General features: G+C 41.6%; 1 protein-coding gene and 1 long non-coding RNA gene across 2 annotated transcripts; both read right to left on the bottom strand.

The window, feature by feature from the left end:
• Positions 1-227: 227 nt before the first annotated feature.
• LOC129868554 (uncharacterized) lies at positions 228-12,443 on the bottom strand. The gene is made up of 8 exons (XR_008761772.1): positions 11,520-12,443; positions 9,577-11,414; positions 8,522-8,613; positions 7,601-7,731; positions 6,875-7,037; positions 6,353-6,545; positions 5,655-5,691; positions 228-369 (listed from the first exon to the last, which is right to left on the bottom strand). It is a non-coding gene; the product is annotated as an uncharacterized LOC129868554 (long non-coding RNA).
• Positions 12,444-15,610: 3,167 nt separating this feature from the next.
• Positions 15,611-23,996, bottom strand: LOC129868412 (NLR family CARD domain-containing protein 3-like). The gene is made up of 9 exons (XM_055942378.1): positions 23,819-23,996; positions 22,673-22,789; positions 22,406-22,470; positions 20,234-22,031; positions 19,778-19,951; positions 18,791-18,964; positions 18,180-18,353; positions 17,919-17,965; positions 15,611-17,521 (listed from the first exon to the last, which is right to left on the bottom strand). The coding sequence occupies exons 1-9, from the start codon at positions 23,884-23,886 to the stop codon at positions 16,995-16,997; spliced, it is 3,144 nt and encodes a 1,047-aa protein (XP_055798353.1). The 5' UTR covers positions 23,887-23,996; the 3' UTR covers positions 15,611-16,994.
• Between the last annotated feature and the right edge of the window lie 395 nt (positions 23,997-24,391).

Below are 24,391 nucleotides of genomic sequence, written 5' to 3'. Positions count from 1 at the left end.
CCGTCGTTATAGGCGACTACTATCTCCGGCTTTGATTTTATTTGATACATGTCACAATATCATCGTAAAGTATGTTTTTTCAATATAGTTTTAATAGATTATTGACATTTCTTCGGGACGTTAGGCGTGTTGCGTTGTCTGTGTTTGTTGACGATAGGGGCTATAATAACTGGGGAGTTAGGCTGATAGACAAGTTAAAGGGGGATCAACGATCGACTGTGGCCATCATTCAAGTTCTCTTACCGTGGGTTTGGGGCTGGAAGACACAGGCACGGTCTCCGCATCTTCTTTCAAGTTGGAATCTGATCCATCCGTGTCCATGCTGTTCTGACAGGGTTGGGAGTTGTCATTCTGCAACGCGTCAATGAGCTGAAATCAGTCAAACAAGGCAAACAAAATAAACCTACGCGGCACAGAAATACTTAAATACTATTAGCTCCTTTAAAGTTGAGGTACAATCCAACAAAAATTACCATAAAACACGACAAGTAACCAAGCACGGACACACTAATAGCCAAAAACATTCACACAAATATTAAATACAACAATATTCCTAAAGAATAATGTGTGTGTAGATTGTGTGTGTTCGAGTGTGAGAGTGGACATGTTTAACTATACTTGTGGGGACCAGAAGTCCACGCAAGAATAGCAAACTGACAAACATTCTACCAACTGGGGACATTTGCAGGTCCAGACAAGGAATAAGGCTATTTCTAGGGGGTTTAGGGTTACAATCAGCATTAGAATACAATGACTTACACAAACAATACAACTAAAGAATAATGTGGGTGTTACAATCAGCATTAGAATACAATGACTTACACAAACAATACAACTAAAGAATAATGTGGGTGTTACAATCAGCATTAGAATACAATGACTTACACAAACAATACAACTAAAGAATAATGTGGGTGTTACAATCAGCATTAGAATACAATGACTTACACAAACAATACAACTAAAGAATAATGTGGGTGTTACAATCAGCATTAGAATACAATGACTTACACAAACAATACAACTAAAGAATAATGTGGGTGTTACAATCAGCATTAGAATACAATGACTTACACAAACAATACAACTAAAGAATAATGTGGGTGTTACAATCAGCATTAGAATACAATGACTTACACAAACAATACAACTAAAGAATAATGTGGGTGTTACAATCAGCATTAGAATACAATGACTTACACAAACAATACAACTAAAGAATAATGTGGGTGTTACAATCAGCATTAGAATACAATGACTTACACAAACAATACAACTAAAGAATAATGTGGGTGTTACAATCAGCATTAGAATACAATGACTTACACAAACAATACAACTAAAGAATAATGTGGGTGTTACAATCAGCATTAGAATACAATGACTTACACAAACAATACAACTAAAGAATAATGTGGGTGTTACAATCAGCATTAGAATACAATGACTTACACAAACAATACAACTAAAGAATAATGTGGGTGTTACAATCAGCATTAGAATACAATGACTTACACAAACAATACAACTAAAGAATAATGTGGGTGTTACAATCAGCATTAGAATACAATGACTTACACAAACAATACAACTAAAGAATAATGTGGGTGTTACAATCAGCATTAGAATACAATGACTTACACAAACAATACAACTAAAGAATAATGTGGGTGTTACAATCAGCATTAGAATACAATGACTTACACAAACAATACAACTAAAGAATAATGTGGGTGTTACAATCAGCATTAGAATACAATGACTTACACAAACAATACAACTAAAAAATAATGTGGGTGTTACAATCAGCATTAGAATACAATGACTTTTTCTAGGGGGTTTAGGGTTAGAATCAGCATCAGGGTTAGAATCAGCATTAGGGTTAGAATCAGCATTAGGGTTAGAATCAGCATTAGGGTTAGAATCAGCATTAGGGATAGAATCAGCATTAGGGTTAGAATCAGCATTAGGGTTAGAATCAGCATTAGGGTTAGAATCAGCATTAGGGTTAGAATCAGCATTAGGGTTAGAATCAGCATTAGGGTTAGAATCAGCATTAGGGTTAGAATCAGCATTAGGGTTAGAATCAGCATTAGGGTTAGAATCAGCATTAGAATCAGCATTAGGGTTAGAATCAGCATTAGAATCAGCATTAGGGTTAGAATCAGCATTAGGGTTAGAATCAGCATTAGGGTTAGAATCAGCATTAGGGATAGAATCAGCATTAGGGTTAGAATCAGCATTAGGGTTAGAATCAGCATTAGGGTTAGAATCAGCATTAGTGTTAGAATCAGCATTAGGGTTAGAATCAGCATCAGGGTTAGAATCAGCATCAGGGTTAGAATCAGCATTAGGGTTAGAATCAGCATTAGGGTTAGAATCAACATTAGGGATAGAATCAGCATTAGGGATAGAATCAGCATTAGGGTTAGAATCAGCATTAGGGTTAGAATCAGCATTAGGGTTAGAATCAGCATTAGGGTTAGAATCAGCATTAGGGTTAGAATCAGCATTAGAATCAGCATTAGGGTTAGAATCAGCATTAGGGTTAGAATCAGCATTAGGGTTAGAATCAGCATTAGGGATAGAATCAGCATTAGGGTTAGAATCAGCATTAGGGTTAGAATCAGCATTAGGGTTAGAATCAGCATTAGGGTTAGAATCAGCATTAGGGTTAGAATCAGCATTAGGGTTAGAATCAGCATTAGGGATAGAATCAGCATTAGGGTTAGAATCAGCATTAGGGTTAGAATCAGCATCAGGGTTAGAATCAGCATCAGGGTTAGAATCAGCATTAGGGTTAGAATCAGCATTAGGGTTAGAATCAGCATTAGGGTTAGAATCAGCATTAGGGTTAGAATCAGCATTAGGGTTAGAATCATCATTAGGGGTAGAATCAGCATTAGGGTTAGAATCAGCATTAGGGTTAGAATCAGCATTAGGGTTAGAATCATCATTAGGGGTAGAATCAGCATTAGGGTTAGAATCAGCATTAGGGTTAGAATCAGCATTAGGGTTAGAATCAGCATTAGGGTTAGAATACTATGACTTATACAAACAATACAACTAAAGAATAATGTGGGTGTAGATTGTGTGTGTTAGTGTGATAGACTGTGTCTGTGTGCGTGTGTTATTGTGTGTCATTACACAGTCCCTAATGTGCCATGAGATGTTGTTTTATAAATTTTTTAAAGATCATTTTGCTTACATTTAAAAAAAAATCCCAGCAGAAATAAATCTGATATTTAGTAACAAAATGAGCCCTTGCTCAATATTATCCAATGGGAGAATCTGTTTTCCTATAGTCCTGCCCATTAAGTGCTGTCAATCAATATCAGTAACATACCAGTTACTGCCAATCAGAGCTGCTAACAGGGGTACAAGGGTCTGTCTGCCCGCCTATTGGCTCTTTCGACGCGGATAGACCACACTGCCTGAACATGCTTTGGCTAAACTCAGCTTTGACTTAAAGAACATTGGACTCAGCTTTGACTATCATAAACTTTATCCGATCAACATTTATCCTTCAACATGGCTCGTTTCGTAGTCTGCTGAGCATCATGATCCACTTTTACATAATGATGTTAGGTAGCTGAGTAAGGGTAGGCCTAATGCTCTCAAGAGAGTATGAGAGTTTAGGGAGGAGATCATTGCATTTCTCTGCAATTGCCGCCACAACAAACCCAACACATACTGGTGTAAATGCTTGATGAGGAGTTTGTAGCTGAGGTTTGTTTATTGAGTGGCATCAATCACTTGGACTTAATTTGGGACTACAGAGGAGGGATAAAACAGTTATTGACATGATTGACTGCTTTTCTTTTCTCCTCTGATATGAGTCCCCCCAAAACCTTTTCCCTACAGTAGGTAACTATAGAAGGCTGGCTGGACAATGGAAAAGGTCAAGGAAGAAAAATGGCAAGCAAACGTTGGCTAAGCTGGGGAGGCAGGTAGCCTAGTGGTTAGAGTGTTGGACTAGTAACCGAAAGGTTGCAAGATTGAATCCCCGAGCTGACAAGGTAAAAATCTGTCATTCTGCTCCTGAACAAGGCAATTTACCCACTGTTCCTAGGCCGTCATTGAAAATAAGAATTTGTTCTTAACTGACTTGACGAGTTAAATAAAAGTTTAAAAAGTTGTTTTAAATACCAATAAGCTGGAGCACTAGCGCCAGCCCATAGCAAATGAATGGAATCAAACACTCGCAAAGGCCGTTTTGACTGGAGTGAAGCTTGGAGATCAATTTCACCTAAATGGCACCAACAAAATGTATCCCTTTTTATTTTACCACTACAATCTGTTCTTAGGAGGAAACTGAAAAAGAACAACCCGTGTAGAAAGTAAACAGCTGCACCTCGATGGTGCCAGGTGTGCTTATGTCTGCATAACGAGGAAGGAAGAAAAAAATGGCTATTTCTGGCTAGCGGTCAATGATATACACATTGTAACTTTGCAACAAGATTTGATGATTTTAGTCTCCCCACAAAGGTGATGCAGTTTGCTAGGGACCCTTTCTATACTGATGCGGGGGGAGACGTGTCTGCAAAAGCTGACTTATTTTATTTAGTATATATTTTCTTAACTCTATTTCTTGAACTGCATTGTTAGTTAAGGGCTTGTAAGTAAGCACCTGTTTTATTCGGCGCATGTGACAAATAAAACTTGATGTTGATTCGCACGGGACTAGTACTTTCAGGTGACCAAAAAACATTAGGTTATTCTGGTTGGAATTAAAGATGACTGACATGGCAGATTTAGACAGGACAAAAATTACATATATGTTGTTTTGTGCTCGGGCACACAATTACATTACCCGACCTCCCCCCGTAAATCAACTTGTCGTCCTTAGCAGACACAAAAATACAAACATTAGGAGTTATTGTATTGTGCTAGTCAATTATTACGTAGAACAATCATTTTTTGGAGACCCTGTCCTGCTATCAGCCTGTGATGTGTGTGTTGTAAAGTGCCTTGCTGATGGGCACAACGGCAGTAGGTAGTATACGGTGATATTGAAGCCCGGTGGGTTACCGGCTTCAATATCCCTGTGTACTACCTACTGCTGTTTTGCCTTTGAGCAAGGGACTTCACCCCTAAGTGCTCTGCTCTGCCACAGCCCCTGTTCTGCTCCCAGCCTGTAACCAACAGGCAGAACAGTCAGACATCTCTGCACTAAGAGACTGTTTTTGTAGAAACTGACAAACCCCTGGATGCTGACACATAATCAACATTTTTAAAACACTGAAAAATCCCCTCAAATCAAAAAACGCGATCTAATGCATTGTATACATCTGGGGACCTACTGTATAAGAAAGCAAACAGGAAATGGCATCGGTGTAGCGTTTAGTTTTGAACATCCTATTCTGGTCAGATGCAGGACTGAACTTTTCAGGAGAAGAGCAAATCCCTCATTAGTTGGGCTACTAAATGAGCCCACAAGAGCCTATTTACTGAGTTCTTATTGATAAGGTTTTTATTTCATATATTTCAATGTATTGTATATTTAGTTAACTCTTGATATATGTAACAAGTGCACTGCATTCCAGTGCAATTGATGTTAGACTATAAATGTGTATTTGTGAAAGTGAAATAGTAAATGTGATAATAGAAAAAAATCAACTCATATTGATCTATGACTTTAGTAAAGTTCTTACCAGGTTTTGGGCTGGACGACAATTCAGTTTTGATGACCTGAATTAAGTGAACCAAGACAACAATTAGACATCAATTACATCTTGGTAGTTAAGAGACACTGTCTGCATCACAACATATTGCATGACAGGGTAGTGAATTGCTCATCCTCCCGGCTCTTCCAAGATGGGTGGTAATTTCATCTAGCATCTTAATAAAGAGAGTTCCTCTCCTGTGTTTAATGAAGATGGGTGGTAATTTCATCTAGCATCTTAATAAAGAGAGTTCCTCTCCTGTGTTTAATGAAGATGGGTGGTAATTTCATCTAGCATCTTAATAAAGAGAGTTCCTCTCCTGTGTTTAATGAAGATGGGTGGTAATTTCATCTAGCATCTTAATAAAGAGAGTTCCTCTCCTGTGTTTAATGAAGATGGGTGGTAATTTCATCTAGCGTCTTAATAAAGAGAGTTCCTCTCCTGTGTTTAATGAAGATGGGTGGTAATTTCATCTAGCATCTTAATAAAGAGAGTTCCTCACCTGTGTTTAATGAAGATGGGTGGTAATTTCATCTAGCATCTTAATAAAGAGAGTTCCTCTCCTGTGTTTAATGAAGATGGGTGGTAATTTCATCTAGCATCTTAATAAAGAGAGTTCCTCTCCTGTGTTTAATGAAGATGGGTGGTAATTTCATCTAGCATCTTTAAAAAAAAAAGTTCCTCACCTGTGTTCTCCATGGCCAGTCTGAATCACCGTAACTATAAGTCAACTCTTCGCCAGCTGCAATATCTCGAGTCGCGAAGAGGCACAAGTGTGGCTCATCGTTTGCTTGTATGGCCTTCATTTTGAGATTGAGTCTTTAGTGATCATCATTAACGAGTCTCCCAAGGGAGGAGTCTTCTTCAGATGCATCAATGCTGCATAGAAACATAACATGTCACAGTTTAATGAAGATATTGCAGCACAGGGTTTCTATTCCAGAAAAGGGGCAGAAAAGTCCCTAACGCGTTGTTTAAAAAAGGAGTGCAGATGCTCTGATAGCGAACCAGTTGGTTTGAAGACTAATATTGTTCCTTACGGTTTAGGTCAGGGACAAGGTCAAATTAGTATCTGGGCCTGAGATAGGCCTACAGTGCATATTGTGCCACCAACCATTTAAATGTCTGTCTCCATTTTAATGTTGTTGCTTTTTTTAGATCTCAAAAGGCATTAATATGTTTATTTTGTTCTCATCAATCCTACTTACCACCATGTTCTTCCTTTCCATTGGAAATCGAAAAGAAACACCTTTGCAGAATCATTGTACTGATCAGCTCGGACCTCGCCCTCCTGTTGTGTAAGCAGTTCACCTCGGTACTCCACAACAAAGTCTCCTTTGGATATGAATTCAGTGGCAAAAACTCCCCGTCCTTAGCAGACACAAAATACAAACATTAGGAGATATTGCATTGTGCTTGTCAATTATTACAGAGAATAATCACTGTCTGGAGGTCCACTCCGGTCACATGATCACCCCATTCAACTTGCCAAGCTTCTCCAAAAACAACTGTTCTCATAAAATGACCTCACACTGTCTAAAAGTGATCTCACACATATCACTGCCAATCAAAATGAGGTTCAGGTGTGCAGCAGGGGGTTTAGGGAGGGGGATGCGCTGCTCTGTCTTTCAAGAGGCTAGATTCAGTTGTCACTCTTACTTTGTCTTCTAAACCAATGATTCGTTTTCACGGTGGGCCTTTTCAGGTGGAAGGAGATTTCAGATGGAGCATCATGTGACTGTAGTGGACCTTTAAGAATCCTATGACCATAATACAAAGACATGGCTATTCCTTTAAACCTTTTTTCCTGGGTGACTGTGCCCATATATCCCAATTCACTGTTTCCCACTAACCTCTAAAATGTACATCTGATTCATCTAATTCATAGCTGTCATATTTAGGACTGTCAGAAATATATTCAATCTTCACCTTACCTTTAAAGATATTGATAAAACGCTGGTAAAGTACTGGTTTATCAATGTTTGATCTGATGTGATGCTCTGCATCCTCCATGGGCCGGAGTCGCCTGGAAGATCTCTCCGTCAGGCCAACTCAAATCCTTCATCTGTGGAATAAAGCAGACATTATAAACTGGGTAGTTTGGGTCCTGGATGTTGATTGGCTGAAACTGTGGTATATGTAAGAAATAAGGCCCCTCGGGGGTTTGTGGTATATGGCCAATATACCAAGGCTAAGGGCTGTAACCAGGCAGGCACTCCGCGTTGCCTCTTACGTAAGAACAGTCCTCAACCTTTCCTTGTGCTTTACTGCTTAACTATATACCAAGGCTGTCAGACAATCAACATTCATGGCTTAACCTACAATTTATAAGAGACATAATGTATGTTTGTTAGATGACTACAAAACAAGCACGTTAGAAGCAGTAAAAAATTCCATCTGTGACTTTCCCTCTTCCACTCTGCTATGAGATGCAAGGTGGGGTGCACAACACCTGGTTTCCAGCCAGCCAACTTTAGCTCGCTAAACTAACACCATCTAATGTTATCAAACTGCTACCGTCTCAAGTTCATCTATGGGGATCACGTGTTCCATTTAGCTGTCTATGCATGTTACTTATAACCACACTGATAGAATTGACTGAAATAGCCATAAAATATCAGTCTCTTTATCAACAGTTATGTTAACTAATCAAGCTACCCGCCCAAATGTCAACAAAATTGGCTCACTAGTGCATTAGCTAGATAGTGAGCGAACATTAGCACTAGCAACAAACAAGCTAACTAGGCTAACATAGTTCATAAACCAATACAACGATTTATGGTGGTGGAATTGTACTACAGCATGAAAATAACTTTCCATATCATTTCAATTGTTGAAAATATGATATTGCTCACCTTTCTTTGAGGAACAGCGGGGACCTGCAGATGGGCCGCCCCGTGTTAACGGACGAGCTTCTCCAGATGAAAGTGATTTTCCCTCTCTGGCTCTGCGCGGTAAAGTGGAGTGGGGGAGGGACAGTCACAACGTGGGGACAGAGATAGTCATATAGGGGACGTGTCACCACAGTGGTGTGTGTGCATCTGTCAAGGCGCTGGAATCCTATACAATCGACATGACTGATGTTGATATTTCAGTTGTGTACTAAATATTCTATAGACCTAAGAAATAGGCTAATACATTGCAAAATGAATGCATTTCCCTAGGCCTATAGGTCATAGGAAACTTCAAGACACCAAAATGTACATTTTAAGGATTCAGAAATTGTATTGATTGATCCAGAAACACATAGGAATAAGGTCAATAGGCCTTGGCTATTTTCTGTCATAGGAAGGGCTGGCTTACCTGGGCTATTGCCCCTGGGCCCCGGAGAAATAAAAAAATATACAGTATGTAGTATATATTTATGTTTTACTGCAACCGCCAACCACAGGGGGATTCAGGAGCCCACTCTCAATGAGTGTAGAGGCCTGCTGCTGCGGATACTTTGTTATTTGTCAGATGGGGAGGAGAGGAGGTAGGGGGGCCACTTGTTTAATTAATTGATTAATAAAAATATATAAACTGCATAATAAATAAATGTGACTAGTAAAATGTGTGATTCAGGAGCTGGGACCAAGCCCGTAGGGGGCCCAAGGGGCAAAACAAATACAAAATAAATACTTTTTACAATTTTTTTATTTTTTTTATCCAACCACAGGAGCCCGCTCTCAATGTTTAAAATACAACAGAGCATAATTTAGCCAAAGAGGATCAATAGTTTCTAAAAAAATAACTATCAAAAAGACATACAGTACATGTACTGTATCTGCCAAAATAAAAGAAACACCAACATAAAGTGTATTAAACGCATAGTTAAAATGAAATTAAATCAAATTGTATTTGTCAACTGCATCAAACACAACAGGTGTAGGCATTACCTTGAAATGCTTACTTACAAACCCTTAATTACGTAAGCCTAGGAGTTGACGTCCCGATGGATAGGGATCAACCCGTAACGCTCGTAGTCCACGTTGTCAGACTGACCCCTTTCACGACGACTAAGCTCACGTGTTCTAAACATATCTAATCCGTAGGAGCTCCCTCTGTCTTTCAAAGCAGCTTCCGCAAGCTCCTTCTCGCAACGGAACATACGTTCCCTGGACACGCTCGCGGTGGCTCTCGTCATCTCCCTTCTCGGTCCTATCGGATAGCCCAAGGTGTCTGTACTATCAAGCGTTTGATGTCTGGTTCACGATACCAACGTGCTTTCCCGTATACTTACAAAGTGCGCAGCTTATGAGCCGAGCCTCCAGCATGGTCTGTATGCTGTTCAGAGCCGTATGTTGTCTGTGTAGCAACAGGCTGAGAGGCTAACAACCCTGAGCAACCTAAACCCAGGTGGTGGTTATTACCACTACTACCAGGACGACAGCGACGATGAGGACAGCGACGACGACAGTGATACCATATAACCCACTACCCTATCACATGGAAACACCAGCAGGATCACTGACATAGGGAGGCGAGTAGCACCTTCCTTTGTAAGTTCTAAATAGACAGTACACAGATAGATCCCTGTGCTGAATGAAATAGCTTCTGATTTCCTCTGGCGGTAATAACGGACCCTGGCCGCGTAGAACTAAGGCAGGGAATGCAACACAGAACCAGTGTCTACTGAGTAATCCACATAGATGTGCACCCGATCATAGGCAGTTCATTCTCAATTACTGTCACATCAATTGTCTTTCAAAATGTGGTGTCGCTGTCATCTTTCAAATAAACACAACCAAGATATATGTATATGCAAGACATATTTTATTTCAAGGCAATAGATATATAAGGTTGGCTGATACAAAAGGGTATACACATTACCCAGGTGTAATATGGTCAATTAAAGTAAGGTATAAAATCGTAAACATGTGACATTGAGAACATCACCATATTAATTTTTATCAGTCAGGGCCCATTGTCAAACAAGACCTAAAATAACCTTTAGGCATCATGTCACCACACGATCCCACATGTAGACTCTTGTAGGCTGAGGTAACACTATACAAACATCATTGCTCTACTTTAAAGGAAGCTGTAACACTCTGTGGTTGTGGACATGTGAGTGAGACCAATACCATCATCGCCACTGTTGTGGTAGGAGCTAAACTCCTCAACAATATCGATGTAATTACCTCCTAAATTACCGTCTGAGGGGCATGTGAACATGCTGTTGGCATTCCTACCATTGAAACAGTAATTACTATCATCTTTGGCCCGTTGCTGGGCCAGGTGAGGTGTTACTGTTTCCATCCCAATCCTGGTGGCCAACAAAGCTATGACATGGACCAAAGTATCACCTTCACTGGGTTTACAATCTAACACAAGGTTAAGCCGCCTGTCTTGTGGTGACATACTGAGCTGTAAACTACCTACAAAGATAGAATACCATTCTTCTAAACTCTATGCTCGAGGTGAGGTTTCTCAGTGTGTTGTCAACAACTGTGACGACCTTAGACTGCCCTCTCCTGGGCAACAAAGTGCACCACATAGTCAAAATGATCTGTTTCTTCAAGACAAAACAGCACCAATGAAACCTGTAGGACCCAAGTGACACATTGAACAATCTCGGTAAGGAGTCATCAGGTCCGATCAGCTTCTCCGTTCTGGGAAGGGGACGGGTTCCCACCACAACCTGATCCCAGAACCCAGGTACATGAGGGATGCAGACATATCTGTAGGCCACCTCTTCTGGCATTGCTTTGCTTACCCAGTACCTGAAGGACATGGTGTCATTCACTGTGATGAGATGGTTGAACGCTGCGCGGGAAGAGAACACTGTCAGTCCAGCTACATGATCAGGGCTCGTCATTGTAGTATAACATAGACATAGACAGATATATCTATACATGGTAATATACATACCTCTTCGCAGGGTGTCAACTCCAGACGATTGCTCCTCATTCATAATCAGCTGCACATGGACGTTGACCTCCTTGTCAGTCTTGAACTTATCATCTATGTTGAGTTCCAGATCCCAGTCTCCTACATTCTCCAGAGCAGGAAATTGGCAAGGGTGTTGGCTGTGGTGCTTAGAGCGGCCCTTGTGGACGATATATTGTGAAGGCGACAACCACTTTGTTCACTGTAACACAGTCTGCACAATACACAGCCCCAAGCACATTGCACGGGTCTGTTCAGCTGAATCAAGTAGTTGTTACAGATGAACGCTCTGTTGAACTTCTTTTTACACGTGGCGCATATAATCAACTGTTTCATCACAGGGATTATCATCGCAATGGACGACACGGTAGCCCCGTCGCTGTACAGGTTATATCGGCTGGGACCAGGCACGGATTCTTCATAGGTGACAGCTGCTTCGGATTGTGGTGGTGTGGGGAACAATGTCCTTTGCGACTGTAAAGATGTCACTGGCTTGGGTTTGCACACGTTGAACCCTTGTATATCAACGGTCTGCTGTGGCGTTTCAGGCACTTGAGATGCTGGTTGTTGGGGATGTAGGACCCGGGCCTCCTGCTGCGGCACTTGATGAAACGTTTCCAGATGCACCTCAACCTGCTGGGGCTCTAGAGGCTGTGCCGACTGTTGTTGTTGAAAGACATATTCACCACAGACCCTCTCAAGAGCAGCCATGGAGTTCTCTGGGTACCCGAGAGGGGCCATGTCACCAATACAGGCGTTGAAGGTGCTGAGTTCCACATCTGTAAGCTGGGTTACCTCATTACAGATGGCGCTTGAAGGTGGTATCATAGTGGGAAGGGGATCGGTTGTAGCAGAAAATATTGAACCTGGACAAGAGTCAACGTTCCACTGTGGCCTACTGAAATGTGGCTCTTATGCTTGGGACACTTCACACTCTTGAAAGGCATTTGCATATTCCACATCGGTTAGCATATCATCCGGAACTCTCTCGGTACCCCTGTAACACAAGGCGGAAACAAGTCACCCCTCTACCCGAAGGCAATAGATTACTATTCAGTAATAACACAAGGCGGAAACAAGTCACCCCTCTACCCAAAGGCAATAGATTACTATTCACTAATAACACAAGGCAGAAACAAGTCACCCCTCTACCCAAAGGCAATAGATTACTATTCAGTAATAACACAAGGCGGAAACAAGTCACCCCTCTACCCGAAGGCAATAGATTACTATTCAGTAATAACACAAGGCAGAAACAAGTCACCCCTCTACCCAAAGGCAATACATTACTATTCAGTAATAACACAAGGCAGAAACAAGTCACCCCTATACCCAAAGGCAATAGATTACTATTCAGTAATAACACAAGGCAGAAACAAGTCACCCCTATACCCAAAGGCAATACATTACTATTCAGTAATAACACAAGGCGGAATCAAGTCACCCCTCTACCCAAAGGCAATAGATTACTATTCAGTAATAACACAAGGCAGAAACAAGTCACCCCTCTACCCAAAGGCAATACATTACTATTCACTAATAACACAAGGCAGAAACAAGTCACCCCTCTACCCAAAGGCAATAGATTACTATTCAGTAATAACACAATGTGTGTGATAGTTACACTTACGTGACACATGTCATGCTATCCAGGACAGCAGTAACCTCCTCTGATGTATCACACCCAGACATGGCTGTGATGCTATCCAGGACAGCAGTAACCTCCTCTGATGTATCACACCCAGACATGGCTGTGATGCTATCCAGGACAGCAGTAACCTCCTCTGATGTATCACACCCAGACATGGCTGTGATGCTATCCACGGCAGCAGTAACCTCCTCTGATGTATCACACCCAGACATGGCTGTGATGCTATCCACGGCAGTCTGAAGCTCCTTTGAGGTAGCACATCCGGCCCTGTTTACGTGCTCTGTCGCAGAGACAACTTCATCAGCCCTATCTTGATACCCAGGCGCAGCTAATACAATTGCATGGTCAACTCTACATTCAGGCACATTGTGAGACATTTCACATGTTTCACCAATAGGTTGTTGGAACGATGGTTCAGTTGTAGACTGGGGCTTGGGTACAGCAGACACTACCTCCTTGGTCTGAGTCTCATCAGAGTCTGGCTCCTTGGTCTGAGTCTCATCAGAGTCTGGCTCCTTGGTCTGAGTCTCATCAGAGTCTGGCTCCTTGGTCTGAGTCTCATCAGAGTCTGGCTCCTTGGTCTGAGTCTCATCAGAGTCTGGCTCCTTGGTCTGAGTCTCATCAGAGTCTGGCTCCTTGGTCTGAGTCTCATCAGAGTCTGGCTCCTTGGTCTGAGTCTCATCAGAGTCTGGCTCCTTGGTCTGAGTCTCATCAGAGTCTGGCTCCTCGGTCTGAGTCTCATCAGTCTGGCTCCTTGTTCTGACTCTCTCCCCTCCCTCTTTCTCTCTTTCCCTCTGTTCTGACTCTCTCCCCTCCCTCTCTCTTACCTCTGTTCTGACTCTCTACCCTCCCTCTCTCTCTTTCCCTCTGTTCTGACTCTCTACCCTCCCTCTCTCTCTCTTTCCCTCTGTTCTGACTCTCTACCCTCCCTCTCTCTCTCTTTCCCTCTGTTCTGACTCTCTCCCCTCCCTCTCTCTTACCTCTGTTCTGACTCTCTACCCTCCCTCTCTCTCTTTCCCTCTGTTCTGACTCTCTACCCTCCCTCTCTCACTCTTTCCCTCTGTTCTGACTCTCTACCCTCCCTCTCTCTCTCTTTCCCTCTGTTCTGACTCTCTACCCTCCCTCTCCCTCTCTTTCCCTCTGTTCTGACTCTCTACCCTCCCTCTCTCTCTTTCCCTCAGGGCTCCAGATCCTCTATCTGTTTTGACTCTCTACCCTCCCAGTATAGTATACACAGACTGGACAACGGGACAATGATCCTAAGCCCGGACTTGAACCCGATCGAACATCTCTGGAGAGACCTGAAAATAGCTGTGCAGCGACGCTCCCCATCCAACCTGACAGAGCTTGAGAGGATCTGCAGAGAAGAATGGGAGAAACTCCCCAAATACAGATGTGCCAAGCTTGTAGCGTCATACCCAAGAAGACTCAAGGCTGTAATCACTGCCAAAGGTGCTTCAACAAAGTACTGAGTAAAGGGTCTGAATACTTATGTAAATGTGATATCTAAGTTTTTTTTAAATAAAAATGTGCACACATAAAATAAACAGTTTCTGCTTTGTAATTCTGGGTTATTGTGTGTAGATTGATGAGGGGGAAAAACAATGTAATCCATTTTAGAATAAGGCTGTAACGTGACAAAATGTGTAAAAAGTCAATGGGTCTGAATACTTTCTGAATGCACTGTATGTCAGTATATTAGACTCTCTCTCTCTCTGCAGTGATGTTGTTTTCATCACTTCTGGTTTAACACTGTCATCAAGTGGTGATTGTCAAAACTGCACCAGTGTGAAGATATAAAAAGCGAGAGATGCAGAGAGAGAGAGAGAGAAGACCACAGAGAGAGAGAGAGAAGAGAGCAGAGAGAAGAGAGCAGAAAGAGGCAGAGAGAGAGAGAGCAGAGAAAAGAGAGAACAGCAGAGCAGGCTGAGAGAGAAGAGAGAGCAGAGAGCGAGAGAGAGCAGAGAGTGAGAGATAGAGCAGAGAGAAGAGAGAGGGCAGAGAGAGCAGAGAGAAGAGAGAGCAATAGAGAGCAGAGAGAGCGGACAGCAGAGAGCAGGCTGAGAAATAAAAGAGAGAGTGAGAGAGCATAGAGAGCAGAGAAAAGAGAGAACAGCAGAGCGAGCAGAGAGAGAGCAGATAGCAGGCTGAGAGAGAAGAGAGAGGGCAGAGAGAGCAGAGAGAGAAGAGAGAGAGCAGATAGCAGAGTGAGAGAGAACAGAGGGCAGAGAGAGCAGAGGGAGAGCAGAGAGCAGGCTGAGAGAGCAGAGAGAGAGCAGAGGGAGAGAGAACTCTGTTGCTACAGTGACCCTGCATCACAACACTCTGTTGCTATAGTGACCCTGCATCACAACACTCTGTTGCTATAGTGACCCTACATTACAACACTCTGTTGCTATAGTGACCCTGCATTACAACACTCTGTTGTACAATTTGTTTAATTCAATTCCACATATTTAATTGTTTTGTATTTCATTTCATATTAGTTTCATGTTTCAACCAGTCGCAGGTTAACGTCAACCTGACAGAGGCAACGTAACATCAATAACCAAACTGTTTTCACAATTAACAGGCTTTTCTTGTTTCAACTATGTTTTATTATGAAAAGTACAATATATCCTTGTATACTTGTACAACTATGGAGCGTATGTCCATAGTTGTTATTCAACATAAAAGACACACAACAAATTATCACATTGGTATTTTAACAGTGTTATTGTCACAATTATAGGAAGACACGCATGTGTGTATGTGTCCCGTGTGTCCACTGTGTGTGTGTGTGTGTGTGTCATGTGTGTGTGTGTGTCCAGTGTGTCCAGTGTGTCCAGTGTGAGTGTGTGTGTACAGTGTGTGTGTGTGTGTCCTATGTGTCCAGTGTCTGTGTGTGTGTGTGTGTGTTTGTCGAATGTGTGTGTGGGTGTGTGTTTGTCAAGTGTGTGTGTGTGTGTGTGTGTACAGTGTGTGTGTGTGTGTGTGTGTGTCCAGTGTGTGTGTGTCTGTCCAGTGTGTGTATGTCCAGTGTGTGTGTGTGTGTCCAGTGTGTGTCCAGTGTGTGTCCAGTGTGTGTCTGTCCAGTGTGTGTGTGTGTGTGTGTCCAGTGTGTCTGTGTGTGTGTGTCCAGTGTGTGTGTGTGTGTGTCCAGTGTGTGAGTGTGTGTCCAGTGTGAGTGTGTGTGTCCAGTGTGTGTGTGTCCAGTGTGTGTGTGTGTGTGTCCAGTGTGTGTGTGTGTGTGTGTGTCCAGTGTGTGTGTGTGTGTGTCCAGTGTGTGTGTGTGTCCAGTGTGAGTGTGTGTGTGTGTCCAGTGTGAGTGTGTGTGTGAGTGTGTGTGTGTGTGTCCAGTGTGTGTGTCCAGTGTGTGTGTGTGTGTCCAGTCTCTGTGTGTGTGTGTCCAGTGTGTGTGTGTGTGTGTGTATCTGTCCCGTGTGTGTGTGAGTGTGTCCAGTGTGTCTGTGTGTGTGTGTCCAGTGTGTGTGTGTGTGTGTGTATGTGTCCAGTGTTTGTGTGTGTGTGTGTATGTGTCCAGTGTGTGTGTGTGTCCAGTGTGTGTGTGTGTGTGTGTGTGTGTCCAGTGTGTGTGTGTGTGTGTGTGTGTGTGTGTGTCCAGTGTGTGTGTGTGTGTCCAGTGTGTGTGTGTGTCTGTCCAGTGTGTGTGTGTGTCTGTCCAGTGTGTGTGTGTGTCTGTCCAGTGTGTGTGTGTCTGTCCAGTGTGTGTGTGTCTGTCCAGTGTGTGTGTGTCTGTCCAGTGTGTGTGTGTGTGTTTGTGCGTCCAGTGTGTGTGTGTGTTTGTGTGTGTGTGTGTCAGGTTATTATTTCAGGGACACTGAGGAGTCAACATCAACCCCAAACCCTGGATAGAGGGGCTCAGTGAATGTGGAGGTGAATGTGATCAGGTGGGTCAGTGTGTCAGAGGAGGCTCTATAGAAGGACAGAGTGCCGGCTGGCCAGTCCAGATACACTCCTACTCTGTGGGAGCTGGAGGAGGGGACGTCTATGTTAGTGTCATTATTATTGTGCCAGGCAATGTAACTGTTGTCAGAGCAGATCAGACTCCAGGACTTGTCATTGTATCCAAGACAACAGTCATTAACCATTCCTCTCCTGCTGATTCCTTTATATGTCACTCCTATATCAGCCCCTCTTCCACTCCACTCTACTTCCCAGTAACAGCGCCCAGTCAGACCCTCTCTACACAGCACCTGTCCCCAGCCCTCAAATCTCTCTGGGTGATCAGGATACGGCTGCTTCTCTCTCCTACATGTCACCTTTCTGTTCTCCTCAGACAGAGAGAGGTGTCTGTTTACTGTGTTTAGGTCCAGTGTGAGATCACAGACATCTGATGGATGAAACCAGACACAATATTAGAAATCATCATCATTCACATTAGAATGTTAACTCACTTCTCACTAATTAATTTAATGTAGATGTTTCTAGGTATCAAAAGGAGAAGTTAAGGTAACTTGAGACTTGTTGAATGATCATATGTTATACTGTATGGTAATATAAAACACACTTATTCACATTAATTACACACACACACACACACACACACACACACACACACATTGTCAAAGCAACTCTTTGTAAACGTTGGTGTCCCTGATTTCTGCTTCTGTAGAACTACAGCTGATATTTAATATGACCAAGTAAGTAATGATGGTGGTTATTGACTTTGACTTAACTTGAATTAAGACTTATTCTTAGTCATATTCTTCACAGCAGTCAACACTCACATTTTCTAAGCCCAGGTTTCATTCTGTTCTCTCCACCATGTTCCACACTGTAGCGGTAAGCAGAAGAACAGACAGTCATTGAGTGATACACCTGAACTCACACACACACACGCACACAAACACACACACACACACACACACACACACACACACACACACAAACACACAACTTTGTTCAACTGTTGGTAAGAATGTTTGTCTCAACTAGCCTGATAAGTCAAACATGTCTGATATGAACATCGACATAAACCCTCTACACACTTGAGTTTCTCCAGTCTGCAGTGTGGATCCTCCAGTCCAGTAGAGAGCAGTCTGACTCCTGAGTCTCCTGGGTGATTGTAGCTCAGGTCCAGCTCTCTGAGGTGTGAGGGGTTTGACCTCAGAGCTGAGACCAGAGAAGCACAGCCTTCCTCTGTGACTAGACAGCCTGACAGCCTGCAAAGAGTCAAATCATATTAAAATCACACTGATAATCTTTGGTGGTGACAATAGTGGCATTCAGCATATTCAAAAACATCAGTGTCCTGAAACCTACCATATCTGTTCATAAATTAATGAATGTGTCATTATTATAAAATATCATAATATTACTTGTAGAGAGGAAAAATGGGAGAACTACATATATGAAGTGCTTTCATTTCTAAACAGTAAAATATATATGTATGAATACTCTCAAATAAAAGGTGACATTCTGTCCTGTCACCTAATATGAAACATTATATCTCAAATCCTAAATGCTGGAGAATAGAGCCACATTTAAAACTGTAAGCTTCACTGTCCAAACACATATGTTGTGGACTATGTGTGTCTGGTAAACACATGTGGATCTGGTGAACAGTTATCACTTGTTGACCAACTACAGGAATACTGACCTCAGAGTCTCCAGTTTACAGTGGGGATTCCCCAGTACAGCAGAGAGCAGCTTCACTCCTGAATCCTTCAGGTCATTGTTACTCAGATCCAGCTCTCTCAGGTGTGAGGGGTTTGACGTCAGAGCTGAGACCAGAGAAGCACAGCCTTCCTCTGTGACTAGACAGTCTGACAGCCTGCAAAGAGTCAAATCATACTAAAATCACACTGATATTATTTGGTGGTGAAAATAGTGGCAGTATATTTTTTCAACATATTCAGATACATCAGTGTCCTGAAACCTGCAATATCAATTTGTAAATTAATGAATGTATAATTATTACCAATGATCAAACTATTAATTGTAGAGAAATAAATGTATAGTATGAATATTTGAGTAGACTGACCAGACCAGTATAAAAAGCAGTATCAGTCAAAAGACAGACAGTGAGGTATCAGATTTAGATTGTATTGAGTATACAGTCCACACCATATCTATTTTGACAGTGAACCTAACATTTTAAATGTGGCTCTATACTCCAGCATTTGGCTACAACAAAACATGCTAACCTCTCACCATTACCAATAACAGAGGCTACAACAAAACATGCTAACCTCTCACCATTACCAATAACAGAGGCTACAACAAAACATGCTAACCTCTCACCATTACCAATAACAGAGGATACAACAAAACATGATAACCTCTCACCATTACCAATAACAGAGGCTACAACAAAACATGCTAACCTCTCACCATTACCAATAACAGAGGCCACAACAAAACATACTAACCTCTCACCATTAACCTCAAATAAAAGGTGACATTCTGTACTGTCACCTAATATGAAACATTCTATCTCAAATCCAAAATGCTGGAGCATAACACCAAATGTAAAACTGTAAGCTTCACTGTCCAAACACATATGGTGTGAACTATGTGTGTCTGGTAAACACATGTGGATCTGGTGAACAGTTATCACTTGTTGACCAACTACAGGAATACTGACCTCAGAGTCTCCAGTTTACAGTGGGGATTCCCCAGTCCAGCAGAGAGCAGCTTCACTCCTGAATCCTTCAGGTCATTGTTACTCAGGTCCAGCTCTCTCAGGTGTGAGGGGTTTGACGTCAGAGCTGAGACCAGAAAAGCACAGCCTTCCTCTGTGACTCCACAGCCTGACAGCCTGACAAAGAGATCATCATGACTTCAAACACACTGTTAATTTAACACCAGTAGTGTAGAAGGACAATGGCAGATGCATTTGGTTTATTCTCCCAAACAACATATAGATTCATCTTCCATCTCCTAGAATTGTATGGTCGTAATGTTATACTAATGTGAAAATCAATGCATTTATTCAATATGTTTTTCAATGTAATATTATATACATATTATAATACATATTTTTCTCAACTGAATATTTCTTCCTGATGATTAGTTCTTATATGTAATTGTATTTACTCACAGAGCAGCTCTGGAGGCTTTGACCACTGGAAGCAGCCTCAGAAGACCTTCCTCTGATCTGGAGTATTTCTTCAGGTCAAACACATCCAGCTCCTTTTCTGAAGTCAGCAACACAAAGACCAGAGCTGACCACTGTGCAGGTGACAGTTTGTCTTCTGAGAGACTTCCTGATCTCAGGTAGCTTTGGATCTCCTCCACTAGAGAATGGTCATTCAGTTCATTCAGACAGTGGAACAGATTGATGCTCCTCTCTGGAGAGAGATTCTCCCCGATCTTCTCCTTGATGTACTTCACTGTTTCTTCATGGCTCTGTGAGCTGCTTCTTGTCTTTGTCAGTAGGCCTCGTAAGTGCTTCTGATTGGACTCCAGTGAGAGGCCCAGAAGGAAGCGGAGGAAAAGGTCCAGGTTTCCTGTCTCACTTTGTAAGGCTTTATCCACAGCACTCTTGTAGAAAGTAACTGCAGACTTGTCTCTAAACAGCAAAGAAAAGATACTGGACTTTGTTTGCAGTTTGTCCAATAGATTCTCATTATTGTTGATGAATGAGAGGAACACATATACAGCAGCCAGAAACTCCTGAATGCTCAGATGCACAAAGCAGTACACCTTGTCCTGGTACAGCCCACATTCCTCTTTAAAGAGCTGTGTGCACAATCCTGAGTACACTGAGGCTTCATTGACATCAATGCCAGCCTCCTTCAGGTCTTCTTCATAGAAAATCAGATTGCCCTTCACAAGCTGTTGAAAAGCCAGTTTTCCCAGTGACAGAATGCTCTCTTTATTCCAGTGTGGACCTGTCTCTTCTTTCCCAAGATACTTTTCATTCTTCTGTTTGGTATGAAACACCACAAGGTGTGTGTACATCTCAGTCAGAGTCTTGGGCATCTCTTCTCTCTTATGTTTCAACATGTGTTCAAGGACTGTTGCAGAAATCCAACAGAAGACTGGAATGTGGCACATGATGTGGAGGCTCCTTGATGTCTTTATGTGTGAGATGATTCTGCTGGCCAGGTCCTCATCACTGAATCTCTTCCTGAAGTACTCCTCCTTCTGTGGGTCATTGAACCCTCGTACCTCTGTCACCTGGTCAACACACCCTGAAGGGATCTTATTGGCTGCTGCAGGTCGGGTAGTTATCCAAAGGAGAGCAGAGGGAAGCAGATTTCCCTTGATGAGATTTGTCAGCAGAACATCCACTGAGGTTGACTCTGTGACGTCCCAACAGATCTTGTTCTTCTGGAAGTCTAGGGGCAGTCGGCACTCATCCAGACCATCAAAGATGAACAGAACTTTGTACTTGTTGTAGTTGGAGATTCTTGATTGTTTGGTTTCCATTGAGAAGTGATTGAGAAGCTCAATCAAAGTGTGTTTGTCCTCTTTCATCAAATTCAGCTCCCGAAAAGGGAATGAAAATACAAATTGGACATCCTGATTTGCTTTTCCTTCAGCCCAGTCCAGAATGAACTTCTGCACAGAGACTGTTTTTCCAATGCCAGCGACTCCCTTTGTCAGCACAGTTCTGATAGGTTTGTCTTGTCCAGTTAAGGGTTTGAAGATGTCGTTACATTTGATTGCAGTCTCTGGTCTTGCTTGTTTCCTGGTTGTTGTCTCAATCTGTCTCAGCTCATGTTCATTATTGACCTCTCCTGTTCCACCCTCTGTGATGTAGAGCTCTGTGTAGATCTTATTGAGAAGTGTTGGGTTTCCTTGTTTAGCGATCCCCTCAAATACACATTGAAACTTCTTCTTTAGATTAGATTTGAGTTCACGTTGGCAAATCACAGCAAGCTCATCTGAATCTAGAAATAACACAGAGGATATTAATATTACGTCTGTTTTAATGTCTACAGTATTGTAGGACTGTTATAAAGTTTTTAATTTGAATAATTTATTATCTTATCTGACTGTATAAATGTGTAAATGTTTTCATAATGCATTACAGACTGGTGTGACTGATTATATTATTATTGGTATTATTGATGGTATTATTAATGTTGTCTCTCTCTCTAAATTAATCAACACAACACATCCCTGCTGCTACTTGATGAGGTCACTAGGTGTTGTGTTAAGGCTGCTACAATATCATTGAGTTACACAGCTACTTTAGCTGTACTTTAGCTACAGCTTTTAAATGTTATAAAACAGCATTCAACATGAGGCAGACAGCTCGTACTTTTCTCCAGTGTGTCAGCAAGCTTCTTCTGGTTCATTTTCTTCATTACGTGCATATCAGCACCACTGAAAATGGAGAGGGCACACACACACACAGGGAGGGAATGTTGTGTTTGTTTAATATTGTTTTAGGACTATGAAAATGGAAAAAAGGATTAGCCTATGGGTTATGTAAACAACAAAAAGTAATGGGAAAATGGAAGAGAGGAGAAATGACTAGAGACAGTGTTGTTTAACTCACTGACCATGACCCATGAGTTCTTCTTACCTTTGTTCAGTAGAAAAGTCTCCCTCTCTAAAGTTTATAGGTAGAATCATAGACTTGTCACTCTTCATGGACACACAGCTGGGTACAGGGGAGGCTGGTCTCTCCTGCTTGATTGGTCTTCAACACAACAGAGACAAACATTACATCTCTCATCTACTCTGAGCTCTGATGGGGAAACATAAGAAGAGTTTCAGTCAGAGCTGGAAAATGGTATATTATACACTACAGTAGAGGAACAATGGGAAAGTCATTCTGCTTTGAACGTTGATAAACTTGTAACCTCACTTTTGAGAAAATGGCCTTTGAATGTTTTGGTACCTACTGGAGAGCTCTCATTTCTCTACAGGGCTGTTACTTTGGCAGATAATTGTCACCCATCTATCTATATAAATAGTTTTTAATACAATTAACTGGTGTTTGGTGTTTTTGGGTTATGTCAGCTTCATTGTTTGCTATAAATGGTTATTTTATGGTTGTACGTGGTAAAAAGAACTAGAACATTTTATATTTTAAAAAATGAAATAAAAGTGAAATAAAAAAATTATAGAAATAATAGAATACAATTAAAATTGTATTTACTAACATAATATTATTACTAAAATCGTTTCTTAACGTTTTTTAGGCCACCCTACCCTAGAATTAGGGTTATGGGTTAAGGCTAAAATAGGTTATACTTAGGGTTAGGGGTTAAAAACCTCTTAGGATAATATTAAACATTCATAATAATACAAGTTTCATACATGATTCTTTAGCTTAGAATCTTGGCAATCTAACTGTATCGTTGGATTTCAAAAAGTCTTTACGGCGAAAGCACAGCATTCGATTATCTGAGGCCAACAGCATATTATCCAAACAAGCACAGGCGCCACAAAATCCCAAATAGTGATCAAATGAATCACTTACCTTTGAAGATCTTCCTCTGATCGCAATCACAAGGGTCCCAGGAACACAATGAATGGTCAATTTGTTCAATAAAGTCCTTCTAGCTTCTGGGCCTGAGTAACAGGCAGTTTACTTTTGACACCTCAGTCATCCAAACTTCTGAATAACACCCCATAGCCTTAAGAAGTTTTAAGGAATAACTTGAGAAATGACTTGAGACAGTGTTGTTTAACTCACTCACCATGACCCATGAGTTCTTCTTACCTTTGTTCAGTAGAAAAGTCTCCCTCTCTAAAGTTTAGAGGTTGCTCCATAGACCTGTCACTCTTCATAGACACACAGCTGGGTACAGGGGAGGCTGGTCTCTTCCTCTTGATTGGACTTCAATACAACAGAGACAAACATTACATCTCTCATCTACTCTGAGCTCAGATGGGGAAACATAAGAAGAGTTTCATTCCGAAACGCTATATATCCATTTTCTGAAACATTTGTAAATTAGATTTTATTGTTTTGTTAAATGTTTAAAGAGATTGGTGTGTTTTTTCACTATCTAATCATGGCATGGGGTTGTTCAATGTCAGACATGTATTTGTTTAAAATCTATCACTTGATGGTTTCATTTCAGAAGGACAAATATTCATGTTTTTTTGCAAAATGCTATATATCTGCCTCACTCTCAGAGAAATCAGTGGTACTGCTAGGTTTTATACAGTAATAATATATATCTGCCTCACTCTCAGAGAAATCAGTAGTACTGCTAGGTTTTATACAGTAAAAATATATATCTGCCTCACTCTCAGAGAAATTAGTAGTACTGCTAGGTTTTACACAGTG

This window comes from Salvelinus fontinalis, chromosome 2 (assembly GCF_029448725.1).
Source record: "Salvelinus fontinalis isolate EN_2023a chromosome 2, ASM2944872v1, whole genome shotgun sequence".
Taxonomy (NCBI): Eukaryota; Metazoa; Chordata; class Actinopteri; order Salmoniformes; family Salmonidae; genus Salvelinus; species Salvelinus fontinalis.
Note: the sequence above shows the minus strand (reverse complement) of the source record. Positions and strands in the feature narration are given on the sequence as shown.